Below are 22,452 nucleotides of genomic sequence, written 5' to 3'. Positions count from 1 at the left end.
TGGTTTTTTTGTACAGACATGGTCTCACTGTGTTGCCCCGGCTGGTCTTGAACCCTCAGGCTCAAGTGATCATACCCACCTTGGCCTCCCAAAGGCCGGGATTATAGGTGTGAGCCACTGCACCTGGCTAATTCCTGTGGCCCAGTGGCATGATTATAGCTCACTGCAGCCTTCACCTCCTGGGCTTAAGCAATCCTCCCTCCTCAGCTTCCTGAGTAGCTGGGACTACAGGTGCGTGCCACCACGCCTGGCTTATTTTTTAATTTTTCATAGAGACAGGGTTTCACTTTGTTGCCCAGGTTGGTCTTGAACTCAGGGCCTTAATTAAGCCTCCTGCCTTGGTCTCCCTAAGTGCTGGCATTACAGGCATGAGCCACCCCGCCCTCTGCATCATTCTTGCTCTCAGGAAGGCAGCTCCCCTTTATTCCTGACCCCCAGGGCAGCACCTACCAAGACACAGCTCCCCTTTTTAGGGGAGGCATCCTGTCGCCAGAACCCCCACAACTACCAAGGCAGGCACTGTGCCAAGCACTTTACGGCATCGGCTCATTGAATCCTCATGAAAGTCTCTGGAGGGAGGTACTATCATCTGTATTATTCCCATTTTACAGATGAGGAAACTGAGGCACAGAGAGGCTAAGTTCCCTGCCCAGTAATTTGTCTTTAGCATCCCCTCTGTTGTCTCTCATTGATTTCTGCTGATCCTGGATCACAGGTTCATCTGGGGAAGTCATTGCTGGACTTTGGGCAGAAGAAGGTGGGGAGGGCTGAGAGCTCTGGGTGCCAGGCCTTGGCCTTAGCCGAAGGCGGCTGGCTGGACCAGACAGAAAGCAGGTGGGAGGGACCTTGGTGCTTGAAAACGAATCTTCCACATCCATGCCTTAAGGGTTTCTCTGGCCTGGCCTAACAGTGAGCTGGGAAAAGACCTCACCACGTGACTGGAGTTGAGTGCTCCTGCTGCAGAGGCCAGAGGGAAGGCGGCTGGAAGCCCTGGCTCTTGTCTGTAGCCAGGAGTCTCTGTCATTTTAGGATGTTGGGCTCTTGGACAGGGAAATGAAGACAAGAGGACGGGCATTTAGAATGCCAACTCATTCCCATTTCACCTAAAGGTTCTGTGACTTTGGGCCAGGTATTTAACCTCTCTGTGCATCAGTTTCCTCACCTGAAGAAGCAGGGCTAAAAATATTACCTTCCTCATACAGTGTTGACCGTTAAATAAGATAATGAATATAACATGCCTCATACAGCACACGGCATCTCACAGGGGTTCAGTGGTGGCGGCTCTTCCTGCAATCACCTTCCCGTGTTGCTGCTTTTTTTTTTTTGAGACAGAGTTTCACTCTGTCTCCTGGGCTGGAGTGCTGTGGCACGATCTTGGCTCACTGCAACCTCTGCCTCCTGGGTTCAAGTGATTCTCTTACCTTAGCCTCCCAAGTAGCTGGGATTACAGGCACCACCATATAACTTGTACCATGTAAAATGCACCACTGCCTGGCTAATTTTTGTATTTTTAGTAGAGACAGTGTTTTGCCATGTTGGCCAGGTGGGACTTGAATTCCTGACCTCAGGTGAGCTGCCCTCCTTGGCCTCCCAAAGTGCTGGGATTACAGGTGTGAGCCACTGTGCCTGGCCTTTTTTTTTTTTTTTTTAGACAGAGCCTCACCCTGTTGCCTAGGCTGGAGTACAGTGGCGTGACCCTGGCTCACTGCAACCTCTGCCTCCTGGGTTCAAGCAATTCTCGTGCCTCAGCCTTACTGGTAGCTGGGACTACAGGCTCTTGCCACCAAGCCTAGCTAATTTTTATAGTTTTAGTAGAGACAAAGTTTCACCATGTTGGCTAGGCTGGTCTCGAATTTCTGATCTCAACTGATCTGCCTGCCTCAACTTTCCAAAGTGCTGGGATTACAGTTGTGAGCCACTGTGTCACGCCTCACGTTGCTGCTTAGGGCCAGAATGTACACTGTGTCTTGGTCATGCCCAGTCCCAGCCATGGTGAGGGAGAGGGAGACCAAGGAAATAAAGATGTGGCCCTGGCCTGGCAGAGGGAGAAGGAGCAGGTTTGTACCAGTACGTCAACTACTGGGCAAACCAAGACTGCATGTGCAAAGGAGTGACCACATGGGATGAGATGAAGGAGGGCTTCCAGGAGGAGGTAGACTGGAGGCCTGTTTAGGGGAAGGAATGTGTGTTGCCAACAGGTCAAGGGAATGGGGTGCAGGCTGGGTTTACTGAGGCTGTTTCCTTGGGGATGTTAGGACGTCATGCCAGGGTCTCTTATTGGAGGGCTTGTCTTCAGTTCTCTTGTTGTGAACCGCCTCCCACGCAGACTCCTGCATTGCAGCCTAGTGTCAGAGGACCAAGGGGATGGACTGGACCAGTGATTCCCAAATGTGGCTTGATATCAGAAATCACCTGGGAAAGGTAGGAAAAATCCAGACTCCTGGGCCCATCTCAGACCCCTAGCCCCAGGGCCTAGAAGCCTGGATTCCACAACCTCTCTTGTGATGCCGATGTGTGGGCAGGTTTGGGACCTTCTGAACTGGACAATCACGTGGGTTCCTCAACCAGAGAGGCAGGCTCTGCGTGGCCCAAGGAACCCGGGAGTTTTTTTGTTTGTTTTGTTTTTTGTTTTTGTTTTTGAGACAGTCTCACTCTGTCGCCCAGGCTAGAGTGTAGTGGCATGCTCTTGGCTCACTGCAACCTCTGCCTCCTGGGTTCAAGCAGTTCTCTGCCTCAGCCTCCCGAGTAGCTGGGATTACAGGCTCCCGCCACCACCATGCCCAGCTAAGTTTTGTATTTTTAGTAGAGATAGGGTTTCACCATCTTGGCCAGGCTGATCTTGAACTCCTGACCTCATGATCCACCTGCCTTGGCCTCCCAAGGTGCTAGGATTATAGGTGTGAGCCACCATGCCTGGCTTTTTTTTGTTGTTTTCTGAGATGGAGTCTCGCTCTATCGTCCAGGCTGGAGTGCAGTGGCATGATCTTGGCTCACTGCAAGCTCCGCCTCCCGGGTTCATGCCATTCTCCTGCCTCAGCCTCCTGAATGACTGGGACTATAGGCGCCTGCCATTATGCCCGGCTAATTTTTTTTTTTTTTTTTGTATTTTTAGTAGAGATGAGGTTTCACCATGTTACCTAGGATGATCTCTATCTCCTGACCTCATGATCCGCCCGCCTCGGCCTCCCAAAGTGCTGGGATTACAGGCGTGAGCCACCGCGCCCAGCCTTTTTTTTTTTGAGACAGAATTTTGCTCTTGTCACCCAGGCCAGAGTGCAATGGCACAGTCTCTGCTCACTGCAGCCTCTGCCTCCTGGGTTCAAACGATTCTCTTGCCTCAGCCTCACGAGTAGTTGGGATTACAGGCATGTGCCACTACGCCCGGCTAATTTTTATATTCTTAGTGGAGACAGGGTTTCACCACATTGACCAGGCTGCTCTCAAACTCCTGACCTCAGGTGATCCGCCTGCCTCAACCTCTCAAAGTGCTGCTATTACAGGCGTGAGCCACTGCGCCCAGCCACGGAACCTGGGGATTGTTAAGGCCCCAGTGTGAGCTCTCAGCAGCACTGTTCCCTGGAAAACAGGGAAGAGACAGGTTATGCAAAGGAAAGTGGGCATGTGGGAAGGGCACAGCTAGACAGCTCCCTTACATAGATGGAGGGACAGGGCCCTCTCAACAGATGCCCTGGCCACTGTCCCTGGCTGGGCAGTGCATGCATTTAGGTTAAGAGAGGAGACTCTGGGTTCAGGCTTGTGTCCAAGTCCTGGTGCTGCTGCTTCCTAGCTCCCTTGGGCATATTACTCGCCAGTTCTAGCCTTGGTTTCCTAACTGGAAAGTGGGGGGTTAGTACGTGTGAAGTGCTTCGAACAGCGTTGGCTGGGCACGGTGGCTCATGCCTGTAATTCCAGCACTTTGGGAGGCTGGGGCAGGCAGATCACCTGAGGTCAGGAGTTTGAGACCAGCCTGGCCAACATAGTGAAACCCCGTCTCTACTAAATATACAAAAATTAGCGGGGTGTGGCAGCGTGTACCTGTAATCCCAGCTACTCGGGAGACTGAGGTATAAGAATCGCTTGAACTCGGGAGGCAGAGGTTGCAGTGAGCCAAGATCACACCACTGTACTCCAGCCTGGGGACAGAGCCAGATTCTGTATCAAAAAAAAAAAAAAGTTGGGCACAGTGGCTCATGCCTCTAATCCCAGCACTTTGGGAGGCCGAGGCAGGTCGATCACTTGAGGTCAGGAGGAGTTTGAGACCAGCCTGGCCAACATGGTGAAACCCTATCTCTACTAAAAATACAAAAAATTAACTGGGCATGGTGGCCGGCACCTGTAATCCCAGCTACTTGGGAGGCTGAGGCATGAGAATCGCTTGAACCCAGGAGGTAGAGATTGCAGTGGGCCAAGATCTAGCCACTGCACTCCAGCCTGGGTGACAGAGCAAGACTCTGTCTCAAAAAAAAAAAAAAGTGTCTGGCACATAGAAAATGCTCCATGAAGGTAAGCCATTATTGTTGCTGTTACGAGAAGCAGGAACTTGAGAAAGGGGTTTTGAGTTGCACCACCCCATCCCCTTCCCCAACCCCTGCTGCTGGAGTTCAAGAGCCTGTTCCGTCAAGAATCCTGAATTGCGCATGCACACACACACACACACACACACACAACACGCTCACTCACTCACATGCTCTCACACTGGCTTTTTCCATCCATGAAATGTGACACTCTTCCTGTCCCCAGCAGCCCTATGTTGACAAGAGGGCCTCAGAGCTGGTGGCTCTGGTTCTCTTTACCTGGGGGGAGACTTCACCGTCCTGGCAGGAGTTGGGGGGAGCCCTTCCCCAAGTGTAAGCAGCACCCCTTGTTTCTGGATCCCAGGTTCAGGTGGTGAGGCCTCTCCTTCCCACACGTGCCTGGTGTATCCACCCCTCCTCCCCCAGGACCCCAGTTGATCCCTGCCAATCTCTTCTGGGCCGCTTGGCGCCAGCCCCCTGCCCTGGGGCCAGCTCCCTTCCCCGGCTACCCCTGCCCCACCGCCTCTGGCAAGCCAGGCCCCTTTGTTCCCACAGTCTACATTCTTCCTGACTTCCTGAGGTGGTGGGAGGGGAGGGCCTTACCTGCCTGCTGTCAGTCTGGCCACCAGGTGAAAAGTGTAAGCTGCAGACCCTCAGGGAGCTAAAACTCACCCTAAGTGAGCTAAGACAATGATGAGGCAAGTGTCTCATCACTTGCAATGATGAGGCAAGACCCCGGTGGTGTGGATCTTGCCTCTGTGGCTCAGAGGCCAGAGAGGAAAGGAGAAATCAGAGTAAAGCTTCCTAGAGGTGGAAGGGACGTCATTGTCACTGGCCCTGGGACCTGGAAGAAGGTTAGGGAAAGGAGACACATGCTGGGTGCGGTGGCTCATGCCTGTAATCCCAGCACTTTGGGAGGCCGAGGTGGCAGATCGGTTGAGGCCAGGAGTTCCAGACCAGCCTGAGCAACATGGCAAAACCTCATCTCCACTAAAAAATTTAGCTGGGCATGGTGGTGTGCACCTACTCGGGAGGCTGAGGTGGGAGGATCACCTGAGTGCAGGAAATCGAGGCTGCAGTGAGCCATGATTGTGCCTCTGCACTCCAGCCTGGGTAACGGGAGTGAAATTGGGTTCCCCTGCCCAAAACAAAAAACAAAAACAAGAAAGAGGACACAGAGGGAGTCATGTTAGGATGGGAGGAACCCAGCAAGGAGAGACCCCTCCAGTTGGAGGAGGGCCACCATGATGGAGAAGGATGAGTATATCACCTGCCAGATCAGAGAGGGCCTTGAATGCCAGGCCAAGGCATTTGCTTCTCATTAATCAGCACCAGTAATACCTCTTTTTTTTTTTTTTTTTTTTTTTAAGACAGAGTCTCATAATTGTCACCCAGGCTGTAGTGTGGTGGTGCGATCTTGGCTTACTGCAACCTCCACCTTCTGGGTTCAAGCAATTCTCCTGTCTCAGCCTCCTGAGTAGCTGGGACTACAGGCACATGCCACCACACCCAGCTAATTTTTGTATTTTTAGTAGAAATGGGGTTTCACCATGATGGCCAGGCTGTTCTCGAACTCCTGATTTCAGGTGATCCACCCTCCTCAGCCTCCCAAAGTGCTGGGATTATGGGCGTGAGCCACTGTGCCCAGCCTTCAGTAATACCTCTTCATGTGTCCGAGTATCCCAATAAGGATTTTACATGCCTGATCTCATTTAATTACTCCAGCAGCCCTGAGAAGTAGGTACTGTTATTATCCCTGCTTTCCAAGGGGGAAACTGAGCCTCAGAAGGGATAGGGACTTGCCCGAGGTCACATGGCTATGAAGGAGCAGAGCTAGAATTCTAACCAGGCAGGCTAGCTCCAGACTCCTCAATTCTCAGAGAACACAGCTTCAAAGTGTGCTCTGGGAGGGGCTTCCCCAGGGCTCCCTGAGATGTTCTCTGGGGAGTTATTTCCAGAAGGTTCTGTTGCAGAGGCAGGCCACACTGCAGAGCCTGAGAGAGGTTCCTTGTTAAAAATGGAGGAATGGGCCGGGCGCGGTGGCTCAAGCCTGTAATCCCAGCACTTTGGGAGGCCGAGACGGGCGGATCACGAGGTCAGGAGTTTGAGACCATCCTGGCTAACACGGTGAAACCCCGTCTCTACTGAAAAATACAAAAAGCTAGCCGGGCGAGGTGGCTGGCACCTGTAGTCCCAGCTACTGGGGAGGCTGAGGCAGGAGAATGGCGTAAACCCGGGAGGCGGAGCTTGCAGTGAGCTGAGATCCGGCCACTGCACTCCAGCCCGGGCGACAGAGCAAGACTCCGTCTAAAAAAAAAAAAAAAAAAAAAAATGGAGAAATGGCTGCCCTGGCCAAAAGTCAGGAGTGGAGCAGTGGATTTCAAGTCAGTTTCCACTCTGGGCTGACTCACTGGTTGTAACAGCCTCAAGCATGGTGTTGGGAGAATCTAGAACCATGTGATACTCAGCAGGAAAAACTGGAATAGATTAGCAATGTCTGTCCTGGGTTAGACATGGAGAGCAGGGACCTATGAGCCATGTATTTGCTGTCCCTGGGCTAATATGTATCATTGGCCAGAAAGATCTTCCTGGTGGTCAACATTCAGAGTAAATTCTTCCTTCCATGTCCTCTAAAGCCAGAAACTCAGTCCTATAATTCAGGGTGTAGACATCTCTCCTGTCTACAGCACATGCTTCATGGCACGTTGGTCAGTGTATTTGTCTGTTTCATGTTGCTGTAAAGAAGTACCCGTGGCTGGGTAATTTCTCAAGAAAAGAGGTTTATTTGGCTCACAGTTCTGTAGGCTGTACAAGCATACCACCAGCATCTGTTCTGCTTCCAGTGAGGCCTCAGGAAGCTTTGATTCATGGCAGGCATGTCACATGGTGAGAGCTGGAGCAAGAGAGAGGAGGAAGTACAAGGCTCTTTTAAACAACCAGCTCTCCGCTAGGCACAGTGGCTCATGCGTATAGTCCCAGCAGTTTGGGAGGCCGAGGCATGTAGCTCATTTGAGGTCAGGAATTTGAGACCAGCCTGGCCCAACATGGTGAAACCCCGCCTCTATTAAAAATACAAAAATTAGCTGGGTGTGGTGGCGAGTACCTGTAGTCCCAGCTACTTAGGAGGCTGAGGTTGCAGTGAGTTGAGATCGTGCCACTGCACTCCAGCCTGGGTGACAGAGTGAGATACTGTCTCAAAAAAAAAAAAAAAAAAAAAGCTCTTTTGGCCAGGATGGTGACTCTTGCCTGTAATCCCAGCACTTTGGGAGGCTGAAGCAGATCACCAGAGGTCAGTGGTTCAAGACCAGCCTGGCCAACGTGGTGAAGCACCATCTCTACTAAAAATACAAAAATTAGCCAGGTGTGGTGGCACCCTCCTGTAGTACCAGCTACTTGGGAGGCTGAGGCAGGAGAATAGCTTGAACCCAGGAGGTGGAGGTTGCAGTGAACCAAGATCGTGCGACTGCACTCCAGCCTGGGTGACAGAGTGAGACTCCGTCTCAAAAAAATAAAAACCAACCACCTCTCACATGAACTCAGAGCAAGAACTCACTCATTACCAAGGAGATAGCACCAAGCCATTCATGAGGGATCTGCCCCTGTGACCCAAACACCTCCCACTGGGCCCCACCTTCAACACTGGGGACCACATTTCAACGTGCAATTTGAAGGGGACAAATATCCAACTATATCAGTCAGTTACTGGGTGGAGGGAGCCCTGGAGGAGACACAGGAAACCTGGGTTATTTCCTGCTCTGTCATCCCTTCCTCCCTGGGCCCTGTTCTGTAATGGGCCCAAGAAGGCACTTTCTGAAAGAATTTGACAGGTCACTGGGAACAAAGACCTCCCTGTCACCTCCCTCATCCATTCCCATTCACCATACCCTCCCCTGTCTGCAGACAACCTTTTAGTCCTCACGGTGGCCACTAAGGAGACCGAGGGATTCCGTCGCTTCAAGCGCTCTGCTCAGTTCTTCAACTACAAGATCCAGGTAAGGGGTTTCCTGGGCGAGGCAGAGACAGTGAGGGGTAGGCAGGAGGACCTAGGAGTTAGTGTCCCTTCCAAACTACCGCTGCTCTTGAGATAGACTTGGGGCCACAGGTGAGGCTTCTGGAAGCCTGAAGGATGAAAATGAGTTAGGAATGGGAAGACACAGCAGAGGACACAGCATGAGTCTACGGGGTGAGGGAGAGGTGGAGAGTTGGCTAGAGAAATGCTCAGATGTTAGTGTGCAGGAATCTGACCTGAGAGGCGAGTTTAGAGGACAGGGCCTCGAGATCAGCATTTCCACAAGTTCCTCCAGGTAATTTGGGGATGGGCGTGCTCTAGACATCTTCCCTGTATTATAAACACTGCTCTAAAGAAACATGAGTGGTGCGGCGTGGGGGCTCACACCTGTATTCCCAGCACTTTGGGAGGCCGATGATCCACTCTGGATCATCACCTGAGGTCAGGAGTTCGAGACCAGCCTGGCCAACCACAGCGAAACCCCGTCTCTACTAAAAATACCAAAAAAATTAGCTGGGCATGATGGCACACACCTGTAATCCCAGCTGCTTGGGAGGCTGAGGCAGGAGAATCACTTGAACCCAGGAGGTGGAGGTTGCAGTGAGCCGAGATGGTGTCACTGCACTCCAGCCTGGGCAACAGAGTGAAACTGTCTCAAAAAAAAAAGGAAAAAGAAACATGAGCTAATGCCCAGTTGATCACTGGCATGGGGTTGGTGTCCTCTGTGTACAGTCCATGGGGCTGAGCCCTACAGAGAGATGAGTATCCTGAGTGCCTCCTTATGTCAGGCACAAGGTTGGGCATTGGCAGTAGGGTGATAGACAATACAGAACATGTCATTTCCTACACAGAGCTTGCGATCTACTGGCATTAAGTCAGCAAGCAAGTGTATTAGCTCACATGAATGAGGGTTGCAGGAGAGGGTTGCTTCAGGCATGACTGGATCCAGGGATTCAAGCACCAAAGTGAGGGCCTTGTCTTTCCATCTCTAGGCCCTGTTTGTTTTCATTGTGGTGGCAAGATGACCACCAGCCACAGATTCATGTGCCCCAGTTTCTCAACTTCTGCAGGAGGAGACAGCCTTTCCTTTTTGTGAAAGGCCTGCGGACTTTTCTGTTTTTAATAAAACACTCCCAGGGAAGACGCTGATAGGCCATGCTGGGGTCACATGCTCAAATCTCTGGGTGTGGGAGGGGTAGGAAGGGTGGGACATTCTGATTGGACAGGCATGGTCACATGACCACCAGGAGACAGGTAAGGTCACACAGGTGGAGAATGGTTTCCTTACAGGGGAGGGTCAGAGTTGCTGGACCCACAGAAGCAAAAGAAATATTTCTTTCTTTTTCTTTTTTTTTTTGAGACAGAGTCTTGTTCTGTCTCCCAGGCTGAAGTGCAATGGCGCGGTTTCTGCTCACTGGAACCCCCACCTCCCAGGTTCAAGCAATTCTCCTGTGTCAGCCTCCCAAGTAGCTGGAATTAGAGGCGTGTGCCACCACACCTGGCTAATTTTTGTGTTTTTAGTAGAGACAGGGTTTTGCCATGTTGGCCAGTCTGGTCTTGAATTCCTGACTTCAGTTGATCCACACGTCTTGGCCTCCCAAACTGCTGGGATTACTGGCATGAGCCACCACGCCCGGCCCTGTAAAAATATTTCTTTACCAAAAGTCAATGTTAAGGGGTGTTTCACTCCAGGCGCTCGGCCTAGGGGAGGACTGGAATGTGGAGAAGGGGACGTCGGCAGGTGGAGGGCAGAAGGTCCGGCTGCTGAAGAAAGCTCTGGAGAAGCACGCAGACAAGGAGGATCTGGTCATTCTCTTCACGGACAGGTAGGTGGGTCAGGGCTTCCTGGCCTGAGTCCCTCAGAGGAAGATAGAAGAATATGCTAAAATGAGCCCCTCCCAGAACATCGGGGAAGAAGGGGGATCACTCTAGCTACGGTTGCCTGGTTTTAGGGTGTCCATTCCCGGTCTTAGTGAAGCCCATTCCCAAGCTTGGTGAAAAGATAAAGAGGAGGTGGCCTATGAGTGTGATGGGCCCACTTTAAGTAAGAGAAGAATGACATGCTATGGGGACCATCTCTCTGCCCAGGGTTGGGGTGGGAACATGGCAGGCAGGGCTGCAGACAGACAGGTCCATTTCCCAGATGGTGGCCCAGGCTGGCGTGGGCAGAGGGCCATTTGTGGAGCACTTGATCCCTGGTCCCTCCTGTCTGTGCCCTCACTGGGCCCCTGCTCACCCCTGCCCTGCTCCGTTTTCTTGCTGCCCTGGCCACAGCTATGACGTGCTGTTTGCATCGGGGCCCCGGGAGCTCCTGAAGAAGTTCCGGCAGGCCAGGAGCCAGGTGGTCTTCTCTGCTGAGGAGCTCATCTACCCAGACCGCAGGCTGGAGGCCAAGTATCCGGTGGTCTCCGATGGCAAGAGGTTCCTGGGCTCTGGAGGTGAGAGGCCTGGGTGCAGGGTGCTTGGCCCAGCAGAGGGGTCGATCCCCTGCCTTTGTGAGGATCCCCCTTGTTTGACGTGCAATGTGGGTGTCTCACAGGTCTCCAGTGCAGAATGTCCTGAATAGAGCTCCTGACTTTTCAATCCCAAATGTGTTCCCCTGCAGTTCTCCTCATCTCATTCAACAGACACGCAGCCCCATGGACAGAACCCAGGAGTCACTCCTGACTCCTCCCTTGCCCTCCTCCAATGCCAGTCTACTGTCCAATGCCAGTCACCTGTCTGCTACTTTTTAAATTTTGAGATGGCATATCAATCTGTTGCCCAGGCTGGAGTGCAGTGGTGCGATCTCGGCTCACTGCAACCTCCACCTCTTGGGCTCAAGCAATCCTCCTGCCTCAGCCATCCGAGTAGCTGGGATTACAGGCATGCACCACTATGCCCAGCTAATTTTTGTATATTTAGTAGAGATGGGGTTTCGCCGTGTTGGCCAGGCGGGTCTTGAACTCCTGGCCTTAACTGATCTACCTGCCTCAGCCTCCCAAAGTGCTGGGATTATAGACGCGTGTCACCACACCTGGCCACCTGCCTCCTACTTCCTAAAGATCTCTGGAATCTGCTCTCTCCGGCCCACAGTTCACTGCCGCTATTCTCACTGGGCTCCTGGCCCTTGGTAGGAGCCTCCTTACTGCTCTGCCAATCCCTACCTTCATGCCCTTCCAGGCCATTCTCCATCCAGCAGCCAGAGGGGTCTTCAAACGACGCAAATCCAAGGCCAGGCGTGGTGGCTCACGCCTGTAATCTCAGCAATTTGGAAGGCCGAGGTGGGCGGATCGTGAGGTTAGGAGATCGAGACCATCCTGGCTAACATGATGAAAACCTGTCTCTACTAAAAATACAAAAAATTAGCTGGGCATGGTGGCGCCCAGTAGTCCCAGCTACTCGGGAGGCTGAGGCAGGAGAATGGCGTAAACCCGGGAGGCGGAGCTTGCAGTGAGCCAAGATCGCGCCACTGTACTCCAGCCTGGGCGACAGAGCAAGACTCCGTCTTATAAATAAATAAGTAAGTAAATAAATAAATAAATAAATAAGATATAAATTCACACACATCACTTAATGACTTTCCACTGCATGGAGAATAAAATGCACAGGCCTCTTTTCAACCTCAGATGGGGATCTGCCATCTGCCCTGAACAGAGACTTTTTTCCACTGGTCCAGAGTAAGCACAGTCCAGATGGCCTTGCCCTGGCACAGGCCCAGGAGTAGGGGTGTCCCATTACTCTTGTGGTTGCCTGTCACCAGTCTGTACTCTGGCTAGGAGCCCATGTGGGCTTTCCCACTATGCCAGGTCTCAGCCCCCAAGACGCTGTGTGAGCTTGGCCCAGCCTTGCCCTTCTCTGGGCCAAGTTTCCCAGATAACTATAAGAAGGGGCACCAGGCCTATATCCTCCCAGCTCTGCTCTCCGGGGGCTCCTCGCCCAATCCATTTCTTCACTATCTATGTGGTGCCCAGCACTGAACAGTACAGGTTAGTGGGCACCATTATTCTTGGGGTCAGTAGGAACTCACTAATAAGTGGCATTCACTGGCAGGCCCATTTCCAACGTGCAGCCCCACCTCCTGTCAATTCAGGACTTCTGAGAGGTGGCAGGGTTTGTGAGCATATGAGTGGAGCTGGGTGAGAGGGAAGGGTGGGAGGAGGCCCCTGGCTTACAGGCTGGAAGCTAAGGGTCTGTCTTGGTGTCCCCACCCACCAACCTTCAGGCTTCATCGGTTATGCCCCCAACCTCAGCAAACTGGTGGCCGAGTGGGAGGGCCAGGACAGCGACAGCGACCAGCTGTTTTACACCAAGATCTTCTTGGACCCGGAGAAGAGGGTAAGAGGCAGTGGGCGGACCAAGGAGAGAGGACTGGGGATCCACTGGCCAGGCTGCATGGGAACAGCTCCTCTCAGGCCTGAACCTCTGGGTTGGTGTCTTAGAGGCAACATTGTTCAGCAGTTCAGAATAAGGACTTCAGGGCCAAGGTGCCTGGGTTCTAATCCTAGCTCACCATTTACTAGCTGTGTGACATCGGGCAACTTCTCTGTGCCTTGTTTTTTCCGTTATAAAATGCAATAATGGGCCAGGGGCGGTGGCTCACACCTGTAATCCCAGCACTTTGGGAGGCCAAGGTGGGTGGATCACCTGAGGTCAGGAGTTTGAGACCAGCTTGGCTAACATAATGAAACCCTGTCTCTACTAAAAATACAAAAATTAGCCGGACGTGGTGGCGGGTGCCTATAATCCCAGCTACTCAGGAGACTGAGGCAGGAGAATTGCTTGAACCTGGGAGGTGGAGGTTGCAGTGAGCCGAGATCGTGCCATTGCACTCCAGCCTGGGCAACAAGAGCAAGACTCTGTCTCAAAAAAAAAAAATTAATTAATAAAAAAAGTAAAAAAATAAAAATAATACAATAATGATAGTACTTTCTCACAGAGATGTTGTCAGGATTAAATTGATTGATATATGTAGAATATTTTATTTATTTATTTGAGATAGGGTCTCACTGTCTCCCAGGCTGATGTGCAGTGGCAGAAACATAGCTCACTGCAGCCTCAGCCTCCTGGACTCAAGCGATCCTCCCACCTCAGCCTCCTGAGTAGCTGGGACTATAGGCATGCGCCCCATTAAAAATTTTTTTATAGAAATGAAGTTTCGCTGTGTTATCCAGGCTGGTCTCAAACTCCTAGGTTCAAGTGATCCTTCTGCCTCAGCCTCCCAAAGTGCTGGAATGATAGGTGTGAGTCACCGCAGCCGACCCATGTGTAGAATATTTGGAGTAGTGGTCAGGCGTGGTGGCTCACGCCTGTCGTCCCAGCACTTTGGGAGGCCGAGGCGGGCGGATCACCTGAGGTCAGGAGTTCGAGACCAGCCTGCCCAACATTGCAAAACCCCATCTCTACTAAAAATACAACAACAACAAAAATTAGGCGTGGTGGTGCACACCTGTAGTCCCAGCTACTCGGGAGGCTGAGGCAGGAGAATTGCTCGAACCCGGGAGGCGGAGGTTGCAGTGAGCCAAGGTCATGCCACTGCATTCCAGCCTGGGTGACAAGAGGGAAACTCTGTCTCAAAAAAAAAAGAATATTTGGAGTAGCTATGTGCTTGACAGGCATTGGTTACTCTTACGGCCATCATTGTTGTTGTAGGTGAGCCAGCTGCATTCTTAGGTTCCTTCCAGTTCAGAGTCCCTGGTTTTCTGTGAATGGAGCCACTAGACTGTAGACCCCAGGAGCTTGGCTGCTGGCCTTCTCTGGGCACCCAACTGCCCTGATGTGATATGGCAGAGTAGGTGTGGGGAGAGAGGGCCGAGCCTGGGGGACAGATTCCCCCCACTGGGTGAGACGTAGCCCCAGCCTCCCCCAGGCCCTGTCCCTGCTGCAGCCTGGTACCCTCTTTCCTGCAGGAGCAGATCAATATCACCCTGGACCACCGCTGCCGTATCTTCCAGAACCTGGATGGAGCTTTGGGTGAGCAGCCCCCATGGGGAGGGGTGGATCCTGAGAGGGGTGATAGGAAGGATTCCTGGCAGAGCCCGAGCCCAAGGAGGAGAACTGGGCTGCTTCTTTCTGGCCATTGTGCTGGGAGGTCACTGGGTTCATTCCTAGGTCCCCAGGGACCACTTGGATGTCCCGGCGCAGAGCCGTGTCTCTTTTGGGGGCCTGGGACAGGTGAGCATTCAGCCTGGGAGGAGTTGGGGGATGTGCACAGCAGGTGCTGGACCCCCTGCCCTGCATATGAGGTCCTTACGGGTGGGCCCTCCTTCCCTGCTTTCCCGGCCCTCCCACCTTGCAGGTGAAGCACTCCTAGGCTGGGGGCAGGAACTCAGCTAGTGGGATGGGCAGCTTGGGAAGCAAAAGGCTACTTGACCCTTGATGCCACAAACATCCCTGGGCCTGGCCTCGTGTCTGTGGCTGATGATGACATTGCTTTGCCATAGGTCTTCCTGAGTGATCTCAAGCAAATCACACCTCCTCCCCACAGGAGACTCAGTTTTCTTATCTTTTCAAAAGGGAAGTGAACAAGATCTACTCATTGCTGACTTTGTGGCTAAATGGCCCTTTTGAGAATCTGATGAAGGCTACGGCTCTGCTCCCAGAAAAATGCAGAAACAGTGTGCCCTTTGCCTGAGGTTTCTGGGGGTTAAGAAGCACTAAGTTCAGATCCAGGCAGGTCAGGAGCTGTTTTCCTTTTTTTTTTTGTCTTAAGATGGAGTCTTGCTCTGTCGTCCAGGCTGGAATACAGTGGTGAATACTCAGCTCACTGCAACCTCCGCCTCCCAGGTTCAAGCGATTCTCCTGCCTCAGCCTCCCAAGTAGCTGGGATTACAGGCGCACACCACCATGCCCGACTAATTTTTGTATTTTTTTTAGTAGAGACGGGGTTTCACCATGTTGGCCAGGCTGGTCTCGAACTCCTGTCCTCAGGTGGTCTGCCTGCCTCGGCCTCCCAGAGTGCTGAGATTACAGGCGTGAGCCATCATGCCCAGCCCTATTTTAATTTTTAAAATAGAGACAGGGTCTTGCTATGTTGTGCAGGGCTTGTCTCAAATTCCTGGGCTCAAGTGATCCTACCACTTGGCCTCCCAAAGTGCTGGGATTACAGGTGTGAGCCAGCGTGCCCCACTGAAATACCCATTTTCCTATGTGCAGACTAATAGGGTCAAACATGGGTATTGGGGGCCGGGCACAGTGGCTCATCCCTGTAATCCCAGCACTTTGGGAGGCCAAGGTGGGTGGATCACCAGAGGTCAAGAGTTCGAGACCAGCCTGACCAACATGGCGAAACCCTGTCTCTAGTAAAAATATAAAAATTTCCTGGGCATGGTGTCATGTACCTGTAATCCCAGCTACTTGGGAGGCTGAGGCAGGAAAATCACTTGAACCTGGGAGGTGGAGGTTGCAGTGAGCCGAGATCATGCCACTACAGTCCAGACTGGGCAATAGAATGAGACTCTGTCTCAAAAAAAAAAAAAAAAAAAAAATGGGCCGGGTGCGGTGGCTCACACCTGTAATCCCAGCACTTTGGGAGGCCGAGGCGGGCAGATCACAAGGTCAGGAGATTGAGACCAGCCTGGCTAACATAGTGAAACTCCGTCTCTACTAAAACTACAAAAATTAGCTGGGCATGGTGGTGGGATGCCTGTAGCCTGTAATCCCAGCTACTCAGGAGGCTGAGGCAGGAGAGTCACTTGAACTTGGGAGGTGGAGGTTGCAGTGAGCCAAGATTGTGCCACTGCACGCTCCAGCCTGGGTGACAGAGCGAGACTCTGTCTCAAAACTCACACACACACACACACACACACACACACACACACACACACACAAAACATGGGTATTGGGGCCCTGCTAAAGGGGCTTCCTCCACTGGGACAAGATCTGTCCTGATCATGCCTAGGCCTCCCCTTTGTGTGACTCTGGCATTTTCTCAGTGCTGCTCTGCCTACTCAGGGAAGGCGCCTCCCAGACCCTTTCTCTTGGGGCTTCTCTGAGGTGCCTGGAGCTGGGATGTTCCACGCCTTTTTTTTTTTTTGAGACGGAGTCTCGCTCTGTCGCCTAGGCTGGAGTGCAGTGGCTGGATCTCAGCTCACTGCAAGCTCCGCCTCCTGGATTTACGCCATTCTCCTGCCTCAGCCTCTCGAGTAGCTGGGACTACAGGCACCTGCCACCTCGCCCGGCTAGTTTTTTGTATTTTTTTTTTTTAGTAGAGACGGGGTTTCACCATGTTAGCCAGGATGGTCTTGATCTCCTGACCTCGTGATCTGCCCGTCTCGGCCTCCCAAAGTGCTGGGATTACAGGCTTGAGCCACCGCGCTCGGCCTCCACGTCTTTATTCTTCTCCCAGTCCCTGCTTCTGGCTGTAAATAACCACAACAAGTACAGGGGTTGCCATGAATTCTGTGCTCATCATGGGCCAGGCTTGGTCCCCCACGCTTGCCCAACACAAATCCTCCCCCTCACCCTATGAAAAAGGGATTCCTATTTTATAGATAAGGAAACTGAGGCGTAGAGAGGAGTGACTTGCCCAAGGACATAATCTACCCACTGCAGAGCTGGGATTTGAGCCCACTGGTTGGACCCTGAGCCTGACTTCTGGGTCTGATGCTGGGTGGGGCTGTGCTTTCTCACCCCCAGATGAGGTCGTGCTCAAGTTTGAAATGGGCCATGTGAGAGCGAGGAACCTGGCCTATGACACCCTCCCAGTCCTGATCCATGGCAACGGGCCAACCAAGGTAGGGGGGCCCCAGCCACTGGGGAGTGTGGGAGGGGGGCCAGAGCCCCAATTTCTTTCTCACCGTGACCCCACAGTGTCTCCCTGGGGCCAGGGCCACCTACCTGGGGGCCTGCTATGAACTCACTACTTCTGTCCTCACATCTGAGCTCAGCGTGGTGCCTTCTTTTCCTGCTGTGGTGGTCAGTGGTACTCCGTCTATTCTTGCTGGGCACAGGACACATAGGAGGCTGCTGTCCCCATCCAGGCCTAGGCTGGGCTACCAGAGCCATCTGCACTGTCACCCCAGGGCAGAGTCATTTATTTACTCAGTAAACCTTTATTTCATGTTTGCACTGGACCCAGGAATCTGCATTTTACAAGCTCTCAGGAGAAGCACTAGAGCGCCAAGCCCTCCCCCGCCCTCTCTCAGAGTGGCTTGGTGATCTCCTGGGGATGGAGCTTTATCTCCAAGACCCTCTTAGGGAGTGGGAGGAGGCTGGATGCTGCTGACTCACCAGGGGCCCAGATGTGAGTCAGGGCTGTGGCGGGTGGGGCTGACCGGCTTCTCTGTGACCCCACGTTTCCCCAACAGCTGCAGCTGAACTACCTGGGCAACTACATCCCGCGCTTCTGGACCTTCGAGACGGGTTGCACTGTGTGTGACGAAGGCCTGCGCAGCCTCAAGGGCATTGGGGTGAGGCTGCGCCCAGGCCTGTGCCTGAGGGACACGGGGGGCTCAGTCCCCTGAGATGGCGAGATGGGTGATTCTGGAATGGACTCCATGGTCTTTGGTGGAAAGTGAAGAGGTCATCTCCCTGCCTGGGGTTCTATCCTGATTGCCACCCAAGTGCCTTCTCCTGGAAGCCCTCTCAGACTGCATGTCTCTAGCTTCCTCCGAAATGTCCAGGTTCTGATTTCTTCTGCCTGGTCCTTCAGGCTCTCCTGCAGCCCCCTCCCCATCCCATGAACCTCATCCTCATTTTTGACTCACCATGAACACCACGCCAGCCACGATCTCCTGACAGCAGGCCCTCACCCGGGTCCTTGCTCCAGGCCTGGATTCCTGCTGCTGCCTCCCCAGGGCACCTTCCTGCTGCTTCCCTGCCCTCTTGCACCCCCTGCCTGGAGGTCCCCAGCCCGGGCACCTTTCTTGGGAAGTCTACATGCTTCTGATTCTGGCTCTGGCTTCCTTGGGCCACCCTGGGGTGGAGTGGCAGTGCTGTGGCCGGACACTGCTGGACTCTCGTGCCACCCTCCCTGGTGCAGGATGAAGCTCTGCCCACGGTCTTGGTTGGCATGTTCATCGAACAGCCCACGCCGTTCGTGTCCCTGTTCTTCCAGCGGCTCCTGCAGCTCCACTACCCCCGGAAACACATGCGACTTTTCATCCACAACCACGTGAGTAGCAGGCACTCTGAGGGGTTGTCATGTGGCTTAGGTCCAGGGCCCAGCTTCACAACATAGCCTGAGACCTCTGAAGGTCTCACTGAATCTTGCTTATCTGGGCCAAATGACAGTCACCAGTGGACTGTGTCCCCAAATCACTGAGTTGACTTTGGAGTCAGTCTGGGTGAGTTTGAATCCCAGTGCCGCTATTTTTATTGGCTGTGTGACCTTGGGCACATTACTCAACCTCTCTGTGCTTTAGTTTCTCATCTGTAAAATAGGGATAATAGTCGGGCGTGGTGGCTCACGCCTGTAATCCCAGCACTTTGGGAGGCTGAGGTGAGTGCATCACCTGAGGTCGGGAGTTCGAGACTAGCCTGACCAACATGGTGAAACCCTGCCTCTACTAAAAATACAAAATTAAGCTGATTGTGGTGGCACATGCTTGTAATCCCAGCTGCTCAGGAGGCTGAGGCAGGAGAATCACTTGAACCTGGGAGGTGGAGGTTGCAGTGAGCCGAGATCGTGCCATTGCACTCCAGCCTGGGCAACAAGAGCAAAACTCAGTCTCAAAAAATAAATAAATAAATAAATAAATAAATAAATAATAAGTAAATAAAATAGGGATAATAATTGTCCAATCACACAGAATTGCTGCAAGGGCTAAGCAAGTTGACATGTAAAGTCCGTAAAAGGTGCCTTGCGCACAGGACACATATAGGTGCTTCTAACTGTTGTCATCTTCACTTCCATCCCTGTCCCTGTTAATCCTTCCTAATTGCACCTGGTGGCAGTCAAACTGGTTTTCTTTTCTTTTTTTTTTTTTTGAGACAGAGTCTCGCCGTGTCACCCAGGCTGGAGTGCAGTGATACGATCTTGGCTCACTGCAACCTCTGCCTCTTGGGTTCAAGCCATTCTCCTGCCTCAGCCTCCCGAGTAGCTGGGATTACAGGCACCCACCACCACGCCCGGCTAATTTTTTGTATTTTAGTAGAGATGGGGTTTCACCATGTTGGCCAGGATGGTCATGATCTCCTGACCTCATGATCCGCCCACCTCGGCCTCCCAAAGTGGTGGGATTAGAGGCATGAGTCACCGCGCCCAGCTGGACTGTTGTTTTTCCTTTTTTTTTTTTTTGAAATGGAGTCTTGCTGTGTTGCCCAGGCTAGACTACAGTGGCGCAATCTTGGCTCACTGCAACCTCTGCCTCCTGGGTTCAAGCAGTTCTCTGCCTCAGCCTCCTGAGTAGCTGGGATTACAAGTGCCCGCCACCATGCCTGGCTAATTTTTGTATTTTTAGTAGAGATGGGGTTTCACTATCTTGGCCAGGCTAGTGAACTCCTGACCTTGTGATCCACCCGTCTCGGCCTCCCAAAGTGCTGGGATTACAGGCATGAGCCACTGCACCCAACATGGACTGTTGTTTTTCAAAGCAAAGTCCAGGATCACCTGACACATTTTGTAACAAAGTGGATTCCTGGGCCACACCCAGTAATCAGCAATGTCCCTGGATGTGGGATCCTAAGAGTGGTGGCGGGGCTCTATCCTGATGACAGAGGCCCTTAGAAGGCCTGGCCTGGTCAGAGGAGAATGGGCAAAGGATGGCCAGGGAAGGGCGTTCCTGGCACAGGGCTGGGATGGGCAAAGGAAAGCAGATGGCCGGGGTGCCAGAGATGAAGGGGCACAGCCTGGCAGTGACAGGAGGTGCTGCAGTCCCTGGGTAGAAGCTGTGTCCTCCTCCTCACCCCCGCAACCCCTTCCCCATCCTCACCCCCAGGAGCAGCACCACAAGGCTCAGGTGGAAGAGTTCCTGGCAGAGCATGGCAGCGAGTACCAGTCCGTGAAGCTAGTGGGCCCCGAGGTGCGGATGGCGAATGCGGACGCCAGGAACATGGGCGCGTGAGTTGTGGGCCACGGTACTCTCCACTGACAGTGGTGGGTGGGGGAGCTGTGGTTGTGGTAAGGGGCAGCAGGCTGAGTGACAGGAGTTCAGAAGGCTGTGTGTGCTCTAGCAAGTTCCTGCCCCTCTCTGGGCCTTGGAGTTTCCATCTGTCAAATGGGAAAATAGCCTCTGTCTTGCCAACCCTCGGGGCTCCTGAGCAGGGCTGAGCCATGTTATTTGGGTTCAGGAAGCAAATCAGAGAAAGAGGAAGGACTGGGGGCAGAAGTACACAAAGGCTGACAATTAGGGAGCCAACGTCGAATGTTTTGCTTTATTATAAAAAAAAAAAAAGGCTGGGTGCAGTGGCTCATGCCTGTAATCCCTGCACTTTGAGAGGCCAAAGCTGAAGGATCGCTTGAGGCCAGGAGTTCGAGAACAGCTTGGGCAACATAGCAAGACCCTATCTCTTCAAAAAAAAAAAAAAAAAAAATAGCCAAGTGTGGTGGCTTGGACCTGGGGTCCCAGCTACTCAAGAGGCTGAGGAGGGAGGACCTCTCGAGCCCAGGAAGTCAAGGTTGCAGTGAGCTATGGTTGCACCACTTGTGCTCCAGCCTGGGAAACAGAGTGAAACCTTGTCTCATAAAGCAAAACGAAAACAAAGACAGAAGCAATTTGTGTTGATTGTAGAAGAGTCAGACAGTCCAGATCAAAGGTTGGCAAACTTCCTGCTAAGGACTAGATCATAAATCTTTGCAAATTGGCTCTGCCGGCTCTGTTGCAACCACTCAGCTCTGCCCTAGTAGCACAGAAGCAGCCACAAATAATACATAAGTGAATGAGTGAGGCTGCATTCCAGCAAAATTTCATTTTTGGACACTGAAATTTGACTTTCATGTCTTTTTTTTTTTTTTTTTTTTTTTGAGACTTGGTGCCACTCTTGTTATCCAGGCTGGAGTGCAGTGACAGGATCATAGCTTACTGTAGCTTCAAATGCCTGGGTTCAAGTGATCCTCCTACCTCAGCCCCCCAAGAAGCTGGGACTACAGACATGTGCCATCACATCCAGTTAATTTTTAAATTTTTATTTATTTACTTATTTAGAGACACAGTCTCACTCTGTCACTTAGGCCGAAGTGCAGTGACATGATCTCCACTCACTGCAACCTCCCCATCCCGGGTTCAAGCGATTCTCCTGCCTCAGCCTCCCGAGTAGATGGGATTACAGGTGCATGCCACCACACCTGGCTAATTTTTGTATTTTTGGTAGAGATAGGGTTTCACCATGTAGTCCAGGCCTGTCTCGAGCTCCTGACCTCAAGTGATCCGCTCACCTTGGCCTCCCTAAGTGCTGGGATTATAGGTGTGAGCCACTGCGCCTAGCTAATTTCTTTATTTTTATTTTTTGTAGAGACAGAATCTTGCTATGTTGCCCAGGCTGGTCTCAAACTCCTGGCTTGAAGTTATCCTCCTGCCTCAGCCTACCAGAGTGCTGGAATTACAGGCATGAGTCACTGCACCTGGTGATGACCTTCACATAATTTTTACATCTTCTTCTTTTAATTTTTTTTTCTTGAAACCACTTAAAAACATGAAGCCAGCCAAGTGCAGTGGGTGACGCCTGTATTCCCAGCACTTTGGGAGGCCAAGGGTTGCTTGAGCTGGGGAAGTTGAGGCTGCAGCGAGCTATGATTGTGTCATTGCATTCCAGCTTGGGTGACACAGTGAGACCCCTATCTCTAAAAAAGGAAAAAAGGCCGGGCGCAGTGGCTTACTCCTGTAATCCCAGCACTTTGGGAGGCCAAGGCGGGCAGATCACCTGAGGTCAGAAGTTTGAGACCAGCCTGGCCAACATGGTAAAACCCTGTCTCTACTAAAAATACAAAAATTAGCTGGGCATGGTGGTGCACACCTCTAATCCCAGCTACTTGGGAGGCGGAGGCAGGAGAATCGCTTGAACCCGGGAGGT

General features: G+C 52.4%; 1 protein-coding gene across 1 annotated transcript in view; it reads left to right on the top strand.

The window, feature by feature from the left end:
* PLOD1 (procollagen-lysine,2-oxoglutarate 5-dioxygenase 1) overlaps positions 1 to 22,452 on the top strand; it is a 43,565-nt gene that overhangs the window by 5,858 nt on the left and 15,255 nt on the right. Inside the window, exons 2-10 of the mRNA XM_030942704.1 lie at positions 8,415 to 8,506; positions 10,216 to 10,349; positions 10,798 to 10,961; positions 12,728 to 12,840; positions 14,412 to 14,475; positions 17,140 to 17,237; positions 17,811 to 17,912; positions 18,485 to 18,616; positions 20,382 to 20,503. Coding sequence (XP_030798564.1) covers positions 8,415 to 8,506; positions 10,216 to 10,349; positions 10,798 to 10,961; positions 12,728 to 12,840; positions 14,412 to 14,475; positions 17,140 to 17,237; positions 17,811 to 17,912; positions 18,485 to 18,616; positions 20,382 to 20,503 — 1,021 coding nt within the window. The remainder of the gene's footprint in view (positions 1 to 8,414; positions 8,507 to 10,215; positions 10,350 to 10,797; positions 10,962 to 12,727; positions 12,841 to 14,411; positions 14,476 to 17,139; positions 17,238 to 17,810; positions 17,913 to 18,484; positions 18,617 to 20,381; positions 20,504 to 22,452) is intronic.

Source organism: Rhinopithecus roxellana, chromosome 12, assembly GCF_007565055.1.
Source record: "Rhinopithecus roxellana isolate Shanxi Qingling chromosome 12, ASM756505v1, whole genome shotgun sequence".
Lineage (NCBI taxonomy): Eukaryota > Metazoa > Chordata > Mammalia > Primates > Cercopithecidae > Rhinopithecus > Rhinopithecus roxellana.
This window is presented reverse-complemented; position numbering and strand designations above follow the sequence as displayed.